The sequence below is a fragment of the Mesoplodon mirus genome (assembly GCF_964341445.2).
Source record: "Mesoplodon mirus genome assembly, chromosome: 13".
Classification (NCBI taxonomy): Eukaryota; Metazoa; Chordata; class Mammalia; order Artiodactyla; family Ziphiidae; genus Mesoplodon; species Mesoplodon mirus.
The window spans coordinates 70,939,759-70,960,663 of NC_138989.1; the positions used below are offsets into that span (position 1 = coordinate 70,939,759).

The 20,905-nt window shown below is 37.1% G+C and overlaps 1 protein-coding gene across 15 annotated transcripts in view; it reads right to left on the reverse strand.

The window, feature by feature from the left end:
* Positions 1–20,905, reverse strand: part of TCF4 (transcription factor 4) — a 366,728-nt gene that overhangs the window by 119,224 nt on the left and 226,599 nt on the right. For 11 of the 15 annotated variants that reach the window (XM_082640215.1, XM_082640221.1, XM_082640207.1 and 8 more), the window contains 2 exons: positions 10,062–10,191; positions 9,527–9,576 (listed from right to left, as the gene is read on the reverse strand). The exons of 1 other annotated variant lie outside the window; for it this stretch is intronic. In XM_082640215.1, the coding sequence (XP_082496341.1) occupies positions 9,527–9,576; positions 10,062–10,191 (180 nt within the window). The remainder of the gene's footprint in view (positions 1–9,526; positions 9,577–10,061; positions 10,192–20,905) is intronic. 3 more of the 15 variants (XM_082640219.1, XM_082640216.1, XM_082640210.1) reach the window with 1 other exon arrangement.

Here is a 20,905-nt window from a genome sequence, read left to right on the forward strand (position 1 = left end):
TTTAATTTATTCCACATCATCAAATACTTGCTAAATGAGCATCAGCCAGGCTGTTGAGAGCTTCTGGTCTACGAAGTGTTCCAAATAGCTACAGCCTCATGGTTAAGGACACAGAAAACCTTGAAGGCAGACTGCCGGGGTCACTATCCCAGCTCTGCCACTTCCTAGCTGTGTCACCTTGGCCAATGTTTCTTCACCTCTCTGTGTCATCATTCTTTTATGCACGAATGAACAGTAGTACCCATCTCAACTGGATGGTGTAGGAATAACTGATTGAATAGATGCAAAGTGCTCAGTGTGTGATGCAGAATAAGCACTATGTGAAGGGTTTGTTAGTATACCAACATCAGCTCACTAAGCAGGCACTATTTTTTTTTTTTTTTTTTTGCAGTACGTGGGCCTCTCACTGCTGTGGCCTCTCCCGTTGTGGAGCACAGGCTCCGGACGCCCAGGCTCAGGGGCCATGGCTCACGGGCCCAGCCGCTCCGCGGCATGTGGGATCTTCCTGGACCGGGGCACGAACCCACGTCCCCTGCATCGGCAGGCGGACTCTCAACCACTGCGCCACCAGGGAAGCCCTCTCTCTATTTTATAGACCACAAAATAGGTTTGTGACCTAACCAAGGCCACTGAGTGAGTAAGTGGAGGATATTAGACACTAAATTCGGAAGATCTCTTTATCTCTAGTGCTGTTATCTGCATCCTCTCTACCAGTTTTATTACTATATTTATTCACTGGAAATATATTTTGAAGTAATATGCAGCAGGCAGTGAGTTGAGTTTCTATGGGACAAAAAAAGATGTATATAAAACAAGAAAGACCTTTACTCTCTTCAAGGTGGTTACAAGTGAGTAGGGGGATTCAGCATCTCCATAAAAAACCTAAAGGACAAAACGTCCCTGTGTTACACTGGGTGTGATTTTATTTTTTTGAAGGTACAACTTTCTCCAAAGGCCAGACCTGCTCTTTAAAATGCTAAGGCCATTCCCCAAATTGGGATGTGAGTGACAGTACAATGAATTGTTCAATGATACATGGCATGTCTGGCTTTTAGTTTAGTTGAAAAATATGCTTTGAATAAGTATAAATGAAGAAAGAAGTGAATGAATGAATCAATGAATGAATGAATGAAAGAAAACTTCTAAAAATGCTTTTTTCCCCCTCCCACCTGGGTGCTCCCAGTTTATTACAGGGTTCCGCTTAACAGCTAGATTGTTGATGTAATTTATGAAAGGGAAAACAAAATAGCATTATTTGTAAAATAATTACTTATTGGGGTTTGAATTTTGTAATTCCAACTATATCTGCCCATAACGAATATGCTTAATTCTGTTTTCTTCTGCCTAGCACTATCGACTAAGCTACAGAATATATGTGGCAATGTCTTGTATACATTTAAAAATAAAATTCACATAAAGGTACTCTATGAGGAACCCATAGGTTTGGGTACTGAAATTTCACTCACGAAGCATATGCCTTACCATTAAGCATGACGTAAGTGGCAGAACGCGTACCTTTTTATTATATAACAATACTTTCAAATACTACAACAGTTACAGAAATAGGTTTATTTTCCTATTTAGCTTCATGGTTGAAAACATTCAAACTGATTCAACAAGTCTTCATCACCAGGCCATGAATATTCTTTTAAAATCTCAGTTCCAGGAGAAATGAGACATGAATTAAGTACTGCTGCATCCTTAGACAAATTTTATTTTTATCTCCTCTGCTAATATCTCAAGCTATTAGACTTTCTTACCATAAAGCCCCAATTTTTATACTCCACTTATTATTGAATTATTTTGTACTTCAAATTTGTTTCATAATGAGCAAGCCAGAAAATATTATTGTACCCTGGGCTTATACACCTGAGCACCTGTGAAACAGCCGAATTCCCCAAACAGGGTTACTCGAAAACATTACCGCTAAGAATCAGCCACCTACTTGAAACTGCCTTCTCACAGCAGCTAATGACACAATGATAAACTGTGCCAATTGGTAGAATGAAAGCCATTACAATATTATTGTAAGTATAATCCAGGAGGCATATTTAGAGTGATATGGGCTAGGAGGGAGGAGGCCGCAGGAGAGAGCTAGAAACTGTGTCTCAGATGATATCAAAATAATTGTTCCAAAACAGCATTTTTCTAAAATCCCTAGACGGGAACAGCCAGTGGTGACAGTGACAGGTTTTGTACGTGCATGTAAGGCAGGTACCACAAGGGTAATTTTTCTGAGAAAACGTAAGTCTTTCTAATATGAGTCCATGTTTCACAAAGGAAATGCTTTTTCATCACCATGGCTGAAAACAATTGACAGGGGGCAACACACCAAAAATTTTTCTTTATACTTGGATACGAAGGGGGCTGTATAAAAAACGTCCCTATTCTTCTGTTGCACTGAACACTCAAAATAAATGGAGTGAAATTTAATCCACACACAGATCCTCCTCTGATTACTCCAGAAGTAAACGCTTATGGATCAAGTTTCAAGCCTAGCAGGATACTGATGATGAATTCCTCAGATGACAAAATTAGACCAGAAAGACAATAGTGGGTGCCTCTAAAGCACGGAAATGGAATCCTTAAAAGGTTCTGTTCAAAATCAAATTTGCACATTCTCTCGGAATTCAAATCGATGCTTCTCCTTGAAACTTAAAGCATCTTTATTTCCAACCCTGAAATTTTCCAAAATGCAGACTCTTCTGCACTACCTTCATTTCTCTGAAGAGGGAGTATAAGCTCTAGCAAAGCAGCAAACTCCTCAAATAGCTGTGCACCTATGCAACAGCTGTAACTAAAAAAAAAAAAAAAAAAAAAAAAAAATCAGAATCATTCACATGCTGCTGTTCTGAGATAAAATACTGGAGTATCTGAAATTACAAACTTTGCACCGAATTTTAGAAAAGCTCTCATTCCTTTTAAAATGAGCATGTTCGTGTATACACGCATACACTGGGACAGTTGAGAACAAGGCTGAGAATTTCACATTATTGCTTTGAAATGCAACTTTATGTTCAGTTTAAGAATTCAGTGCAATTTATTAAAATAAAACAACACAGCAAGTGTCTGTCAACAGCCTGATAGAATCTAACCTGCCTTAAGAAAATAAAACTTTGCTATTTTTGAAGAAACTCTTCATGCCTTTCAGGATTATTGCTACGTATTCATTCTGAGAGCATCTTATTTAAAGTCCTTGAAGTTCTATCTGACTTTGATTCATGACTTTCAAACAAAAAATTTAGAATTGCTTGGAAGCAAGAAGGCACACCTTGAAAAAGCAGAGTTGTCAGTAATCGGGGGAAAAATGAGAAAATTTCGCAATGTTAGAAAATAAGACATGTTTCAACTGATGAAATATTAAAAGTTTAAAATGATATTCAACCGAATATCAAGCCAAGCATCTCTATCATTCCACAAATACAAAATAAATGCACAGTTAAGCCAGACGCTGCAGAACAAGTTTTTATAATTTCAAAACGTTCACAATCCTGTCATAATTCTCTCTCTAGGTAAAGCAGCCTTATAGCAGCTTCTTAGCTTCTTAATAATTAAACCACTCAGATGGAGCCCAAGACTTCACACCAAAACGTACTCTTCAGTAAAAGTGAGAAAATAAGGTTCAAAATAACAGTTCCCTGAAATGTATTTCTCCTTCCTCAACAAATGAGTCCAGTTTTACACTAAATGCTATTGTTCTGAAATTTCAACAGAGATCTTTGCGAGTGAAATATTGAAACCTTGGTTAAAAGTAAAAGAACACCTGGGGGTGAGAGGGGAGACATCATTTGTACCACCTTAGAGGAGCTTGCTTAGTAGAATAATCAGACAAAGCTGGCTGAGAAGGCGTCTCCATTGTGGAAATAGCTAGGTGGTTGTGTCTTGTTGGAGTGTTTCAGGCATACATCCTTTTCATTTGTAAATATAATCCCAGCAGAGCTCAGAATTACACAAACCTTTCACCCACAGTTAACTGAAGAGTTTTTTCTTCTCCCTTATGTTTCTTCTCACTTTATATTTAAAATATACACACACCAGAAGACACCTCTTTAAGGGGAGCAGAATTGGATTTCAAGACAGGGAGGATAGTAGAAGAGAACCCTCATTATTCCAAAATTTGGAACAAAAAATATAGAAATCTTAGAAAACTCCTCAGAGATTTGAACGCCTAATGGATTAGGTGTTGTTTATTTGTATGAATTTTATATGCTTTTTGAAATATTTTTAATGGAATAAGTTCCCCCAATGAAAACTTATATAGAGAGAGATTCTCCTATAACCAGCAATTCAAAAAAAAAACCTTAACTTCTGTAACCTATAACTGCAGTGAAGAGGAAAAGATTGGTTAATGTACATGCTAAACTTCTGAAGCCTTTGCTTTAGTGAGTTCAGTATTAACTGAACAAAAAAAATACTTTCTTTGTGATGAACGTTTTCTCAACTTTCAAGGTGTTCCCCAATGTCACGTTACATATTCTGTGTGAATTCTGTGAATAATTCTTTTGCCCTATTTGGGATGATTTAATTGCATTATCCTTCACCTTCTTTCTGCCTATACATTTTCATGACAAATAAGCATAATTTTAATATCCACACTTCATATTTCAATATCATTCATTAGAAAATGGGCACACTATGTTTAAAGTTAACTACTGTGAGCTATCCTAACATTTTAATGTAAACACCTACAGTTAAACTTTTTCACAAAGTATCTACTTCTCTAGGAATGAACTATGAAGAGCCCCCCCCCCCTTTTATAGCTTATCGCACAATTGGCTTCTTCTAGACTTTTCTACACAGGATGGTGCCCAGGTGGCTGACACCTAGTTCACTTTAGAATCAACATAAATTTTATTTTAGCAAAAGTTGTATTATCACTCAAGTTAAAATTTTGTTCTCATGAAAAAGCATCATTATGATTTCCTTAAGATCAATTTCAAAAGTGATGGGGGAAATTAGGTATTTTAAGTACTGAGTTTTTCAATCATATAAAATTTCTGGGCTTCTAATAAGATAAAAAAAATTACCAACTTCTCTTTTAAATTGTTTGTGATTTCTTCAAGCATTTTAGAAAAAAACTTTTTTTCTAAAAATAGCTGAGGGTATAACCTCAACATCATGTTTGCAACCTTCAAATATGAAGGTTTTCATATAATGGAAAATACAGAGAACAGTTAATGCTGTCAGCATTATCCAACTTTTCCTGATATTCCTAAAAATCTCTTCTGTGAAAAAATGTCTCATCCAGACTTTAAGATTTTATTTTATTTAAAAATTCTTTCCTTAAAAAAACTGGTTAACCCAGTATCTCATAAACATTGAGTTTTTATTTTTCGAGTCTACCTAATGATTAACTCATATCTCAAATTTCCTTGGAGGGTCCAAATCTTATTTTAGATTCTTTAAGATAGTTGAAATTGTTTTCCTTAAAATTCATGTGTTCAAAATTATCTCTGACCACTTAATACAAAGCTTGTTAGATCTTTCTGAATTTAAAGGCAAAAATCAAACCAAAAAACAACTGCAATTTAACACAGACTTTCTTAAAAAGTGCAGTTTGGAAAAAAAGATAGCCTGTAATAAGAAAAGTCATAGACTATTTCTAAAGATAAAACTTCATATTTCTAGATAATTCTGAAGTTTCAGGGATTCTAACTGGGGATCTTAGTGAGACTGTCACTGAAGTTTCAAAATTGAATTAGAAGTGGAGACAAATTCCACCAATGTTTGAAGTAGAATGGTTGTAGTTGTTAATGGTTTCTGGTTAAATGTATATCATTTTGAAACATTCCAAATTATAAGAAGATGAAGATTTTATGTGTTTACATATTGGTGGACACACTAAAGTTTCTGAAAGACAATGTCTTTTGTTTCTGTGTTTTTTCTGTGTGTTTGGAAAAAATATTTTAAAACGGCACCACATATAAAAAAATTTTTTTTGCTTTCTAGATTTTAATGCTTCCATGTTAATTTCTAAGAATCATGGACATTTTGTCAAAAAATGTGATTTAACGCGGTATAATTTTCTCTGCACTAACTCATGATTCAATACATATGACAATTAGGCTATACAAAGATAGGAAATTTGCTGGACGGAGCAGTAAAGTTGAAAGCTATTAAGTTCAAGATGGTGTATGGCTTCAAAAAGAAAAAACAACATGTAGAAATCGAACAAAGAAGTTCACGTGCAAATGCAAGAAATTAGATAGGCAAGATAAATCCTCGCATCCACACACAAAAAAACAAAAAACAAAGCTATATCGTTAAAGTCCTATCAAAAGATGAGGGCTATAAGACATTGAGATGTGGCTGAAAAGAGCAACATACTAAAATGGGAAGAAAGAGCACAAAAATGTTTCCCAGTACTAAGCAGGGCTCCTGTGGGCAATTAGATAGTTGTCAATTTCACACAGCCTTTCCTTTAAAAAAAAAAAAAACATCACCCCAGCCCTAACTACAGGCCTCTGCTCTCCAAGGGGACTGACTCCTTTCCCTCCACTGCGCCTGTGCATTGCGACCCTGCAGGCTGGTTCTTCCGCCACCCTATCACTGTCATGCTTCCACAGTGACTCGAGGTCTCTAGATGCTGCGCACAGTACAAACACATTCAAGGATCCTGCCAGATCCATGGCACAATGTTGGGCCAGGCTTATGTTTTCTCTCTCCCACAGATGCTGCAGTTATTTTCAAAAACAGGGCCAGTCCAGCCCCTCACTCTCCCAATTTCCTGCAAAGATCCAGCCTAATGGCAGCAAGAGAAGTCCAGTCTCTGTCCCCTAGTCCTGCCATAAATAATATCTGATTACAGACGTTACCGTTTAAATTTTCTTCCTTTATGTTAAGGAAGAGAAAGGGCCCATTTTGAAAAGAAGAAGAAAAAAAAGTGAGTTGACAGAACAGATTGTGACAGATTTATTACTATTTATCATGGTAAATATGTATTGAAGAAAACTTATAAATGTCTTTATCTGGTCATAATCACTCCAAAAGAAACCTTTTATTATCCCCAATTTTTTATTTGTCATAAAAATATTCATACATATTGAAGTAAGTTTTAGAAGTATCTCTTATGGGATAAAAATTACTTGAGGTTAAAAGAAGGACTAAGCATGGCAGAGGTCTAAATATACAAAAATATAGATCTACTGGGGCAAAAGTGTTACAGTATCTAATAATACAGATCGTCTCTTTAGATCAAACTGAAATATATATTTTGTGCAGTGATAAGGCATGTGGATTTTGTTATCAGTAATAAGTAATCCAATTCATATAACAAAGCTAACATAAACTAAGTTAAATTGCTATTAAAAGAGAGCTGAGATTTGTTTAAGTAATGACAATAAATAGATGATTGGATTCTAAAAGCCACCAAACTAACTTCTTGCTTAAAACAAACAAAAAACAAAACAAACAAAAAAAATAACAAGGATAAAATTTCCATTTCAACTGAGTTTTCCTCCTTATCTTTCAAAAAAGAGTTCCTTATGGACCAAAATACCAAAATGTTCCTTAAGGACAATTAAAACGTTCAGCCAACATAAATTCTCAAAGAAGAGGAAACCCTAAGCTGACCACCAAAAGCCAAAAATTAAATAATACAAACTACATTTCCAATTCCTGATTTACTGGGAAGAAAGGAAAGATACTTTTATACTTCTGAACATATGACAACATATCAGCAACACATAATTGTCTTAACAGCAAAGGAAAAAGCTATACCAGTGAAATTTTCTATACTGGCCAGTTAGCTCTACAGAAATACTTAAAAATTTACAATGAATTATGAGAAACTGTTGTTGACAATGATTAAATGGATAGATAATATCTACTGCCACACTAAAGCACTCCTTAGAAACTGTGTAAATTTCTGCATAATTTTAGCACTGGAAAAAAATAAGTTTATTTGAATATGAGGCATAAACAGTGTACTATAGCTTTAAGTTTTGCATGGCTTTTATAGCAAAGAGCTATTCTATCATTTTAGAACATTCAAAGGTCCACTTACTGTCCGTATTAGGTTCAGGCATGTTTAAAATGTAAACAGCTGTGAGGACTATATCATTTGAAGTTGTCATAAAAGCTATTAAAAGCTAAAGTTTCATCTACATTAAATCTACCACAAATTTCAAGCTTAAAATATGCTTATAAAAACCTGCAGGGATATTAGCCAATTTCAAGACGACACAGAAATTCAAAGAATAAACCACTCAGTATGTTTTTAAATGACTTATTGGTAGTCCAAAGCGACTATTTTATACACCATTGGCAGTTTTATTTACACAATATTTTTATATATTTATGGATAATTTTGTGACGCTTCTTCAACATTACTGAGTCTATGATAATCAGCATACAAAACTTGTTTTTTTCTCCCTGATAAGACTTATTCTGTTAGATTCGCTTAATAATTTTTTGGATGCACTGAACTGAAATCAAGTCAAACACACAGGTGTTTGGGTTAATCTAATCTCAGCACATTTGCAAAACCTATTATTCTTCTAATTTATTAAAAATGAAATAAAACTAATATGCGAGCACTGATTGGTAATATTATTTTCAGAAATCTAAATATAATTTTATTTTAGAGTACAAAAACTTATAAGGTTCATTAGCATTCTTTTCAATGAATACTAGTGCCCTATAGAACACAGAATTAAATTAAAACTATATATATATATATATATATATATATATATATCATAGGCAGGAAGGAAGAACAAAAAAAGGAGAAAGGAAGCAGGAGAAAAGAAAAGAAAAACTCATAGTTTTATTCTACATACAGGGGAAATTTCTAGAAACAGGTCAGTTCTAAACAAAATTAAATTATCTAGGAGCTCGAATTAGAAAAAATATATATATATGGATTGAGAATAAGATATCATGTATTTAACTATGATTACAACCAACTTTTGCTATGTTGGCAACTGGAGAGACCGCAGCAACCCCTGCTTATAGCACCAGGTATTAAAAAGACCCAGAATGCCTTTGGTTCCAGCTGGATTCTTCTAGTTGCCACCTGGTATTCCAGACACAAATGGCTACTGATGCAGCTACCTTTGCAGCCTTTATTCAGTCCCCTCTCTAGAAAATAGAGACATTCTCCCTGCACTCTGGGCTGAAACCCATGTAAATTTTCCCTAAATCCTCTCCACAAATCTCCTTTCGCATGCAAATCCATAAATCATCATAATACCGACAAAGAATTTAACCAACACGTGAAACTAATACTCATTCTCCTGAAAGCTCTGTGCAGGTAACACTCCTCGAACTTCAGGCACCTTTTCAAGGCTCTCTTCAGAGCTTAACCAGCTGAATATCAACACACCCACCCAGTCTTCCAGGATATGCAATTAATCACTCCAACATGGGTCCGGTGGCTGGAGGTGCAGGGCATTTCTACCTCGGCCACATTCTAGATAAACGCACCACTCTGGCGGATGGAACCTCATTTCCTGCTATCTCCTTGGCATCAATACAAAGCAGAACAAAATAAACAATATACAAAGCAGAAACAAGCAGTACTTACTGAAGATGGCAAACCTGGAGGAACTTTTCGAACTTTCTTTGTCTGAACCTCTGAAAGAAAATGAGGAGGCTGTGAGGTCCCCTGCATGCCCATTCTCCTAACTAAAAGAGATTATACCACGAAGCCATTTAGATTCGACCAGATTTTCTTAAATCGTGACTTTAGCAAAATGTCGGTACCGCTATCATCTTTTCTTCTGGCAGAAATCAAATCCTGCCTCTTTCATAAAAATGAAGAGATTTAACTTTTTAATGCTCTGGTTTTTAAAAGAGGTTCCTTAGATGGGCGGCCAAGAGAAAACAAGAAATAAGCATACACCAAAATAGTTCTCCTGCTACTAGAAGTTAACATACCCACCCAACGTATTACTGGGGTAGGGTGGTGGGAGAGTCATGAGCCCGACAATTGAGCACAATTTTATGGCTTTTCGGGGGGTGGGGTGAGGATAGTTTGAGAAGATGATATTAAGAAAGAAAGAAAAAGAAGAAAAAGCTACTAATAATCACTCAGGCATTCAAACAGAGGAATACCTTACCCAGGGCACTACTGTGGAGAGGCCTCCTTCGGGGGTTATTGCTAGAATACTGATAATACTGGGAACCAGGTTTGGTGGGCGAAAGGGTTCCTGGGTTGCCCATATCCATGTCACCTCCAAGGAGACTCTGCTAAAAGGTTAAAAAGGAAAAACAAACATATAAGGTTAAGTTTTTACATTTGCCACCCCCCAACTGATTGTTAGTACTTAAACCAATGCAATAAAGGAAACAGCATCTGCTAAGCTGAAACAATTAAAACCCAACATGACAGAAAGCGAAAGAAAAGCCCTCTAAGAAGCTATCCCAAAGTTTGTGAATTTTTAGTTCTTTACTTTGGAGAGGAAGGTAGACAGTGACGTTCATTAAATGAGATTTTCATCTTTTAAGACGACTAACATTTTCATCTCATAAGTAAAGGGCATTTATGCAAGGCTAATATTTTCTTTATCTAGAGATAGGCGCATATCTGGGAACTAGTCATGCCCTTCCCTTAACAAGAACCAGGGAGAATCTGATTTTTCGAACGCACACCATTTCCCCCTGCTGCTCACACTGGGGGAGACTGTAGATGCTCATTTCAGCTGGGAGCTTTGCCTCTCTGCGTGACCCTCCATGAATTCACACAGCACCCCCAGAATAGAAAATGCCAACTGAACCAGTAGGAAATTCAAATCCTCACACTGGCTCCCCAAATTATAGAAATAGTAGGCATTCTAAGCTAACAGGAACACATTAAAGGACTTCAGAATGCCCTCTTGAGGACTATCAGAAACTAAAACACATCCCCCAAAATGAAACATTTACCTGAACACTAGAAAACTTTCCCAAATATCACTAACTTATCATGGCGTGACAAATCACTAAACTTTCGAAAACGATGACATACGAAAAATTATATAATAATATCACAGTCTCTAAAAGCTACATAGAAACTTACCCATAATATATAAATCGCCTGATTATACTCTGCATTGAACACATTGTTCTTTTAATTATTCTGATATGCAAGAAAACCAGTGTAGATACTACCATTTATATTAAGAACAAATTTACTATTTAATAAAGAAATTTTAAAATTAAGTACTAAAAATCTAACTTTATCGTTACTTGTAATCAACTTTTACTGACTGAACTAATTACTGTCCTTGATAAAGTACAGAATGTGTTTTCCCTAATCTAAATTCTAATCACCATGTCACTCACAACAGACTTAGGGATGCTTCACTAACACACTATTCACATGCAAAATACTCTAAATAGGCCAATTATGACTCTGCCCCTGTTCCCTGGTTAACCCGCTGAGAACTGAAAAATTTCACAAGGCAGTCACCAACTAAAACAAAGGGTCCTTGTTTTAAATTAAGACAGTCTTTTTGATTCCTAAATAGCTCAACAAAGTGGCATGTCTTCTAGTGAAAGCAGTTGGTCAAATATGACCCATAAGCTGGAAAATCAAAAATTCAAACCTCCCCTTTCCACCACCATATAGCTAAATATCATAAAGAGAACCTCTCTCTTCCAAGGGATTTTTGTGAGGGCTGGTTGGGTAATATATAAAGGACTAATCAGCTACTGACAAGCTTGCCTTCACTGCTTCCAGTTTAAGACTTCTCCAAGGGACACATAATAAACATGACTTTAAAATAAAACTTCGAGGATGAGATTTTAGGATGGAAGGACATTTTGAGTATCAACTCATTTCGAATATCTTAATATTTACCGAATACCTGATACAGCCAGATCATGTACCAGACAAAAATCTGACATCCGAATATTCAATTACTGCCTCTTCCGAATTTAGGAAAGATAACAAAATGCAAGGCGATGACAAACTAAAATAGAGGGCTCTTTATAATAGTTCTCTATAAATCAGAAATCCAACAGTATAACATCAAATGATTTCTTTATCACTTTAGGAGTGGCATTTAAAAATTTTGGAATCTCAACCTGATATTTCGCTCTCGGTAAATCTTACTGACAGTCTGTTTACCTAAGTCCAAGTTTTCTTTGCAATTTCCATCAATAAAGCCATGAATGATTTAAATCACAACCTCTTTACAGTTTGGGAAATCTACAAATGAGCCTTCATTTCATTGGAAAGAGGAGGTCGAGAATGATATTATTGATAACTCCGTAGTTTAGACATTACCCCTATTTCTGCAATTTTCTTTTTCCAAAATTATACAGAATATTCCAAAAAGGGCTGAGCGGATAGGTCGAAGTGCTTGCCTGTCATTTTAACGAGCTTAACCATTGCTTAATTCTTGTTGGTCCTGGTGGCAAAGGTTTTCCCTCCCAAGGAAGTAGATGCATTCAATAGGTCAACATAAAAACAAACAGGCTTGCTGTACTGTGTTTGAGCAGCATTCACAATAGAGCTGTGAAAAATATAAAATGATAACTAGATAGCTAACTGGCTGTGGCTGACCTCATTGCTGTTAATTTTAAAGAAAATCATTTCATGGGCCAGTGGTAAATAAATCACGCATCCAACTCTTACATGACGTGAGCTATGTATAGTGACACAGGACTGAGAGCAGAGAGCACTTACAAACATCCAGTGGCTCGTGCTAATCTTTCTTTCTTTTTTTTTTTTTGACAAAGCACATTCCTGTTTTTTTCTTTTCAGATCTGTTTGTTCCTTTTTCTCCTTTACTCAGACAATAGAATCATTCTTCTAAAGCATACAAAAATAAGCATTTCCTCACACTTAAGGGAGGCTCTAATCACCCCCCTAGGGAAAATTAAGATATAAATATATGTGTTCCTATTGTAGAATACATTTGTAAATGAACAATGACCATTGACTATTGTCTGGCCTTTACATCACGCACTTAACTCTTTAGCTATGAGAAAGATAAAAATATTTTTTCCACCGGCTGAAAACCTGAGTTTATGAATTTTAAAAAGTTAATGCCATTCAGTTTAATAAGGTAAATTAAATATTGCACAAAATAGATATGGCATTCATTTATATACGAATTTACCTACATGTATATATACATATTTATATACACATGTATATATGTATATACATATATACATACATATCTGAAGACAAATTTATACTTAGTAAAAGTTAAGTGCAAAAGCTAAAGTCTACTTTCAAAACGGGCAACTTTGCCTTAAACAGGATTATAAAGGTTTTAGGGTTTTCACATTGTGCAAGCTCATGCTCTGCGGTTATGCTGGGTCCCAGTAGAGAGCTGCCTTACTCTGCCAGGAAACACTGGAAGCAAGATGTGGCATCTCGCAGAGCTAACCTGTAAATCTTAAAGCCAGAGTTTAGCATTTTGTTTAACTGCCTGCAACGTGATGCGCCGATCTCTTCCCCTTATTCGCTCCTTATTTTCTTCCAAAGACCAACCCTTTGGACTTAAAATACCCTAACCAAAGAATAAAATATACTGACTTTGTCAACTCGATTTAAACATTTGGGGGTCCACCCCCTGCAATCAATTCTTCAGCAAAGACCCAGTCCCAACATAGCCACTCAAATGCCAAATGCAGCCATTCTGTAAGGGGCCCTTTCAATGAAACGTTTTGTTTCACATCAGATCTGGGTCTCAGACTCTCTTTCTAACACATCCTCAACCCTGCTCCCTATTGCTTTTGTGGGGAGTTTTTTTAACATCCTTGATCTTACCATCGAACTTTACTTATGCAACCAAGAATGCAAACCATGAATTAAAACTTGGGTAACAGAAAAGCAGCATATCTCTCAAATGAGATTTATAACTGAATGGTAATCAAAAATAGAACTAACTGCTTCAAGCTTAAATGATCAACTTTTTTCTTGTTAAACAAAAATCATCTTGCGCTGAACTATTATTTCATTTCAGTCAGCACTTTAAATGTAATGGGTGGGTGGTACATTTCTAAAAAGGAAGATTATATTTACCCTTAATTATAGATATGAGTGAGATCAGAATACGACGAATGCTGCTTTTTGGCTTATAATTAATTCACCTAATAGGTGAATGACCTGGAATTTCAGAGTTGGAATCTGGGAGAGAGAAAAAAAAAAAAAAAAAAGAGGTCGGGGTGGGAGGGAATCTCTGGGGAAAAATCAAATGTGACCCTGGTTTCTTAAGGTTTTCTCTGATTTTGCGTCACTCCCATTACGTTGTGATCCGGTATCAGACACAACGTCTTGGGGGGATGTTGGAGAACAGAGAAAAGCAGTCTCAGATGAAACCAGATTAAGCTCCTTTTCTGAACTATTGCCAAATGCTTGTGAGTCTAATTCATGTTTGGGTATTCTAGTACTCACACAGCTGCAATTCCATTCTTTCATCACAAACCTAAGTAATGTATAGTGGCTTTGTATAGCGAACTGACTCTTTATAGCCAGGAATTTTACAAGGCTTTCTGTTAATACGGAAATAAAATTCTGAACCACTCTAAAACTTACAAATGCGGGATATATGTAGAGGGATCTAATAGACTGCAGTGCCAAATGCAAAATATACATTGAGAAAAACTGTAAATTAGATTTGTTTAAAAAACTTAATTCACAACCGAGGTCATTTTTACATAGTTAATTCTGCACAGAATTGGGTTTTCAAAGACACTGCTGAATAAGATTCCTAACAGCCATGGGGAAGTTTTTGCAAATCCCTGTCGAATAGCTGCTGCTGAATTTGCCATTCTGACCACAGAAGGGCCATTGCTGACTTACTATAGTAGCAGGAGGGGGTGATAATTTTGCTGCTGTTGGCACTTACTCTGCAACCCAGAAGATATCTCGCACCAAAGGGCAATGAAGAACACAGTATTTCCACCTGTCCGCTTTTGAACTTCAAAGCTCAAAACTGAAGGTCAGTCTCTGGACAGTCTTTATTCCTGATACCTGAAGGTCCAGGAATATATCTTTATAGTTTATTTTGATTTTGTCTTATGCTTCAACAAAAGAGGACTCGGGAAACTCAGAAAGATAAGATGGCAAGGGTAACTTTCGTAATCAGGGACTTAAAAGATTGCTGTTATACTGGAGAGAAATGCAAATTATTAAAATTATCCTTGAGCAAGGATTTTCTTTTAAGGACTTTGGTCAATGTCGGTCTGTCATTTCTACTTTAAAAGTATAATGCGAATTGTAACAAGTCAGAAGTTGAACCCAAACCTTTTAAGGTAAGATGAAGAGCTTTGAGGTCGGACAGAAAGGTCGAACTCTAGCTCAGAGGCATAGAGAAATGTGAGTGGCAGTTGGTGATGCAATTGCTCTAAACCATATTTTCCTCCTCTGTACAAAGGGAATAATAAAAGTTCTATCACACAGTTATCAGGAGCAGATGAAACAACATATGTACAATGTCCAGCAGAGCTGGAGTCCAGCACACAGTTACTCTCCTTCCTCCAATTCATGGCCCCATATTATGATGTGCTGATTATTATTTAAAAGATTCCTCAAAAGTTGTGAATGTCAGTTAGATCCCCTACACCACCTTCAAATGAAAAGTATATACTGAGATAATAATTTTGAAAAGTCACTAGTAAAGAAATGAAAAAGAGTTAAATATGGCAGTCTATATAAATAGTGATGACAGCCTCATGGCCTAGAGCTACACTGGCAAGAAGAAATGGCTAGTTTTCTTCCATGCTTAATAAAAAACTGGCCAACAATCAATCTCTATAATTTCAGCTTAAGTGGCCATTTTCCTGGAACTGCCACAAGCATTACATCAACGGCTCATTTCATTTTGCTCTTTTGCAAGCATGAGCAAACTGCTACTGTTAATTCAACTATACGTGAGATCAAAACTAGTCACAGTTAACCAACTGGGTATGCAAAAATAAGAAATGCATTATATTTGATAGAATTTAATCAATCATGTGATGTTAAATAAATTCAAATTCTTACTACTACATTAGCCCCTGAAAAATGACATCAAATAAAGTTCAATTTTGTTTTTCCCTTTGCAAGGCCAATTATAGGCACTGAATGGCCATTATGTGGTATTTTTCAAGTACAATTTTAAAAAAAACTGCTTCCCCCATGACATCACAAAAAATAAATGCACTTCACAGTTTTGGTTGGAAATTCGCATAACTCCTAAAGAATTCAATTGACCTTGAACAAAATTATTCATTTTAGTAGTGATTATATTTCACCATACATTCAAAAATTCAAATATATTTCTTTTCCTATGAAGACACACAACACCTTATATTTAAATGTTATAATGTGATGCAAAGGTTTCCATGGTAACTATACTTAATGTATAACACAGTAATAGTCAGGTAAAAACTCATGCATTTTGGTATGGAAATTACAACTGCCCAAGGGTTGACAAGATTTATGCATTCACCTGTTTGACTACCTCTCAAATTAAAAAATATATATACATTATTTATTGTATACAATAAAGTGAGGAGGTCATTCCTTGGTTTCTGAAAATCCATTCTGGAATCCCAGGTCATCTATTACATATTCAAAAGAGGATTACATTTGTTCGTGAGAAGGTAGAAATTTAGCAAAAAGAAAACACAAAAGCAAAGAGTAACCTACAGCATAAGTGGATAAACAATATAGAATTTAAGATAACTACCTGATTTTCAGTTTATGCACCTTTCTCAATTCAGGAAGTTTATTTAATATATAACCTGATAAGTATGCTGTAATCACTACTTGCCTTAAAATGTTTCTCTTCAGCAATTTTGTTCCAAAGTAAAAACAGAACAAATTTGAATAAGACCTGTTAACATACTAGGGAATTAGCACTATTTCTCCTATAAATATAAACATGTGGCTATATTAAATGTGCTGAAAAGTATATTTGGCCAGGTTGCTATTTTAGTAAAATAAAGGAAGAGTGAACTGTCACATGTCATTCTTCTTCATACTGGGTGGGAGAGGTTCCACTTCAAGGTTGTTTGTAATACCTTCCCCTCTAAGGAAGAATCTATAAAACCCATTTTCACGTAGAGACTGTTTTTCTGGAGGACAGGGGCCAGAATTTCATTCATACTGATTACTAACCAGCAACTCAAACAGGTGCTCATATAAAGTCGAAGAGCCAACGGTATGAGATTTACTAAACTAAAGTATCCTGGTAACTATCTGAACTGGTACATAAGATGACAGCCTACCGTGTGACATGAGGAAATGGAGGTTGTCTGGAGAAGCAGCAAATACATAGTGAAATCTTTTTTTTTTTTTAAGATATTGTATTCTTATTATGTAACTGCTACACTTCCACTATTGATTGATTGATTGATTGATTGATTGATTTACGGCTGTGTTGGGTCTTCGTTTCTGTACGAGGGCTTTCTCCAGTTGCGGTGAGCGGGGGCCACTCTTCATTGCGGTGCGCAGGCTTCTCACTGTCGCGGCCTCTCCCGTTCCGGAGCACAGGCTCCAGATGCGCAGGCTCAATAGTTGTGGCTCACGGGCCCAGTTGCTCCGCGGCACGTGGGATCTTCCTAGACCGGGGCTCGAACCCGTGTCCCCTGCATTGGCAGGCAGATTCTCAACCACTGCGTCACCAGGGAAGCCCCCCATAATGAAATCTTTGAATCATCCTGAAATTAAGTCCGGACTATCCTTCCAGAGCGACACATGGCCTCCTGCATAAAGAGGTCTGCGTTCAATGAGCATTAACGGTTTCCCCCCCGAAGTTCTCTTTCAGGAATATGTGGCATGAAGGCCAAATCAGTCTATGTGGTAGTTAACGAGGCAAAGACTTATCCGTCTCTTAAGTCCCCACTGAGCCTCGCCCTGAGATCTGCCATGGCAAAGGCTCACTAAATATTGAAATGAATACAGAAGAACGGTTGCTATTGATCAAGTTGAGGACTTAAATAACTATTCTGGGTTTTGTCCTGTTGTTTTAGGATAAATCTATTCCATTGGTCATTCCTACTACTGTTGCTGATAATAATAATAATAATAATAATAACAGTAGCAGTGGTACGGGGGAGGGATAAATTAGGAGTTTGGGATTAACAGACACACACTACTATATATACAACAGATGACCAACAAGGACCTACTCTACAGCACAGGGAACTATATTCAGTAGCCTATAATAGCCTGTAATGGAAAAGAATCTGAAAAAGAATATATATACATATACCTGAATCACTGTGCTGTACACGTGAAATGAATACAACACTGTACGTCAACTATACTTCACTAAAACGTTGTTTTGAACAGAAGGAAACAAGTAATAATAGTCGTAGTAATGGCAGTAGGCGGACAAGGAGGAGGGGGAATGTGGAGTGAGAGGGGTGGTGAGGGTGAACGGGACGGTAGTAGCAGCTACCGTAACTGAGTGTCTTCCACGAGCCAGGCACAATCGCAGCTCCTTTACATACATACCAACAAGGCAGGAGATGGGACCCCAATGGACACACGGGGACGTTCAGGGTGGAAACGTGGCCTCATCAATGCCATGTGGCTGGCAAGTGGCAGAGCCAGGACTGGAGTCCAGTTAGGCTTGACATCAAAACCTGTGCTTAGGGCTTCCCTGGTGGCGCAGTGCTTGAGAGTCCACCTGCCGATGCAGGGGACATGGGTTCGAGCCCTGGTCCAGGAAGATCCCACATGCCACGGAGTGGCTGGGCCCGTGAGCCATGGCCGCTGAGCCCCTGTGCGTCTGGAGCCCGTGCTCCGCAACGGGAGAGGCCACAGCGGTGAGAGGCCCGCGTACAGCACACACACACACACAAAAAATAAAAAAACAAAAAAACCTGTGCTTAGCCTCTACCCCACACACTGCCTGCCTCTGTTCTGTGCACTCGGGTTTTCCTGCCCTCACTCCCACCGTTAAGAGGAGTCAATCTCTTTCTCTCCAGTTCATCTTAACACCAAATCTGATCTCTTAAACTTAGTCCAAAGGTGCTTCTAAACTCAGTCACGTAGGGCAGGCCTGGGTGTGAGTGCCACTTACCCGCTGCATAACCTTGTACAGTGTGTCTAACCTTGGCAGGCTTCAGGCTCCCTATCTGAAAAATGTGAGTATCATAATAATACTACCTGTTTTAAGAATTCACTTAGATAATCTAAAGTGCTTAGCAAATTCCTAACACTTTCTGAGCCTTAATTAATTGTATATATACAATTATATAATACATATAAAATATATAAAATATGTATTATATATAAAATATTTTATGATATATGAATCCAATATATATTATATAACATGATTATGTTAAGTTAAAATGGGATATATTATTATATACAAGCAATACACATACATATCATACATATTTGTACAAGGAGGGTGAGGGTGTTCAAGGGTGCCCTCTTGAACAACTGAAATCTCAGTTCTTCTGAGATTGCCCACTGCCCTTGCTTCTCCACTGCCTCTTGCCTTTAACCTTAATTTTAACCTCTTGTCTCTAACCTTGATTTCCATAGTGTGGTCAGTTATCTTCTCTAATGAGGCTCAAACGCTTTTTCTTTCTTGTTATTTCTTTTCCCCAGTCTTCCCTCATTGCAGTCCTCTCCAATTTCAGTCCTCCTCCTTCTAGACTTTTCCTTGCACTTCCTCTGAAAAAATTCACCTGCTGCAACATTACACGTTGAATGACAAGGAAGTATTTACGCATCTGATGTCTCCCTTGTAGTCTGGGGGCTCCTCAAGGGCAGAAAATGAGCCTCCATCATCTTTGTATTTCTGGCCTCTAGTACAATAGGCCCTGGTACATAGTATGTCCTCAATAAATGCCAACTGGATTAAATAATTAAGTAGTCGATTAATTAACTAGTGAATATGCTTATATGAATGACTTCAAAGGTTCCCGTCATGAAGATAACTTCTCCATCTCTATCCTAGTAAACATATAACTCTTACACCTGCATATGCAGTCCTGTCCTCAACTTTTTTCCTGTGCCTCTGGACTGCTCTTCAAGAGAACCATCGACCTCGTAAGTGCTTCATAAGAAACCTAAAATTTGACCCTTAATACACAAAGGGCTCAACACATCTTTTCCACAGAACTTCTGCTGCTTCCTAATTATTCTCTCAGTCCTTCAAAATATATTTGAAGAGGCAGAATTTGTGAAGTCTATGAAGAATTTAGTTGTATGTTCGTCTAAACACATGCATGAAGGTTTACATTTTTTTAAATCTGTGATTGGTTTGGGTGAAAAAATGGCTGGACTTCCCTAAACATGGCGAGTTGTCAAATGGTTGATCCCTAAGAGGCCAGGTTCCAGTGAGAATCTGGAACAGCTGGGGTAATGCAGGCACTACCTGGGAGCTACAGATTCAGTGATGCCACACGCCTCCAGTAGAAAAGACACTGCGGGAAGAGGAACAAAGACACAGCGAGGAAAAGAGGGATGGATTGTGGAGAGTTTTAAAGGGAACGGTTACTCTGGGGAACAAACAGGAAGCAGGCTGGGAGAACTTAAAACAGCTGGCTGAGAAATTACTCTTCCTGAGTACGCAGCAAGGAAATCTAAACATGTTCTTTAGCCCTGGGATTTTAATTTCTTGACTACGGATAGTAGGATGGGTCAGACAGGATCAGAAGATAGTAGGTATTCAATGCAGCTGGTGGAAATGGAAATGGCCACAGAAACGGAGACAGAACTAGAGATGGAAATAAGATCATCAAGGCGATGACTTAAGACCTGGGCTTCAACACAAGGCAAAGTTTTGGTATATTTCATCGTAGGAAGTGACATGACCTAATCTTTCTTAGACTATCCATGCACAATTTGTCTGAACTCTTCTGATTATGTTAACTTTTCCAGAATGGCACCACTACCTACTAAGAACAATGTTCTAAGACCGAGGTCAGCAAATATATCCTTCTTTTTCTTTTTTCTTTAAAGTCTTTATTGAATTTGTTCCAATATCCCTTCTGTTTTATGTTTTGGTTTTTT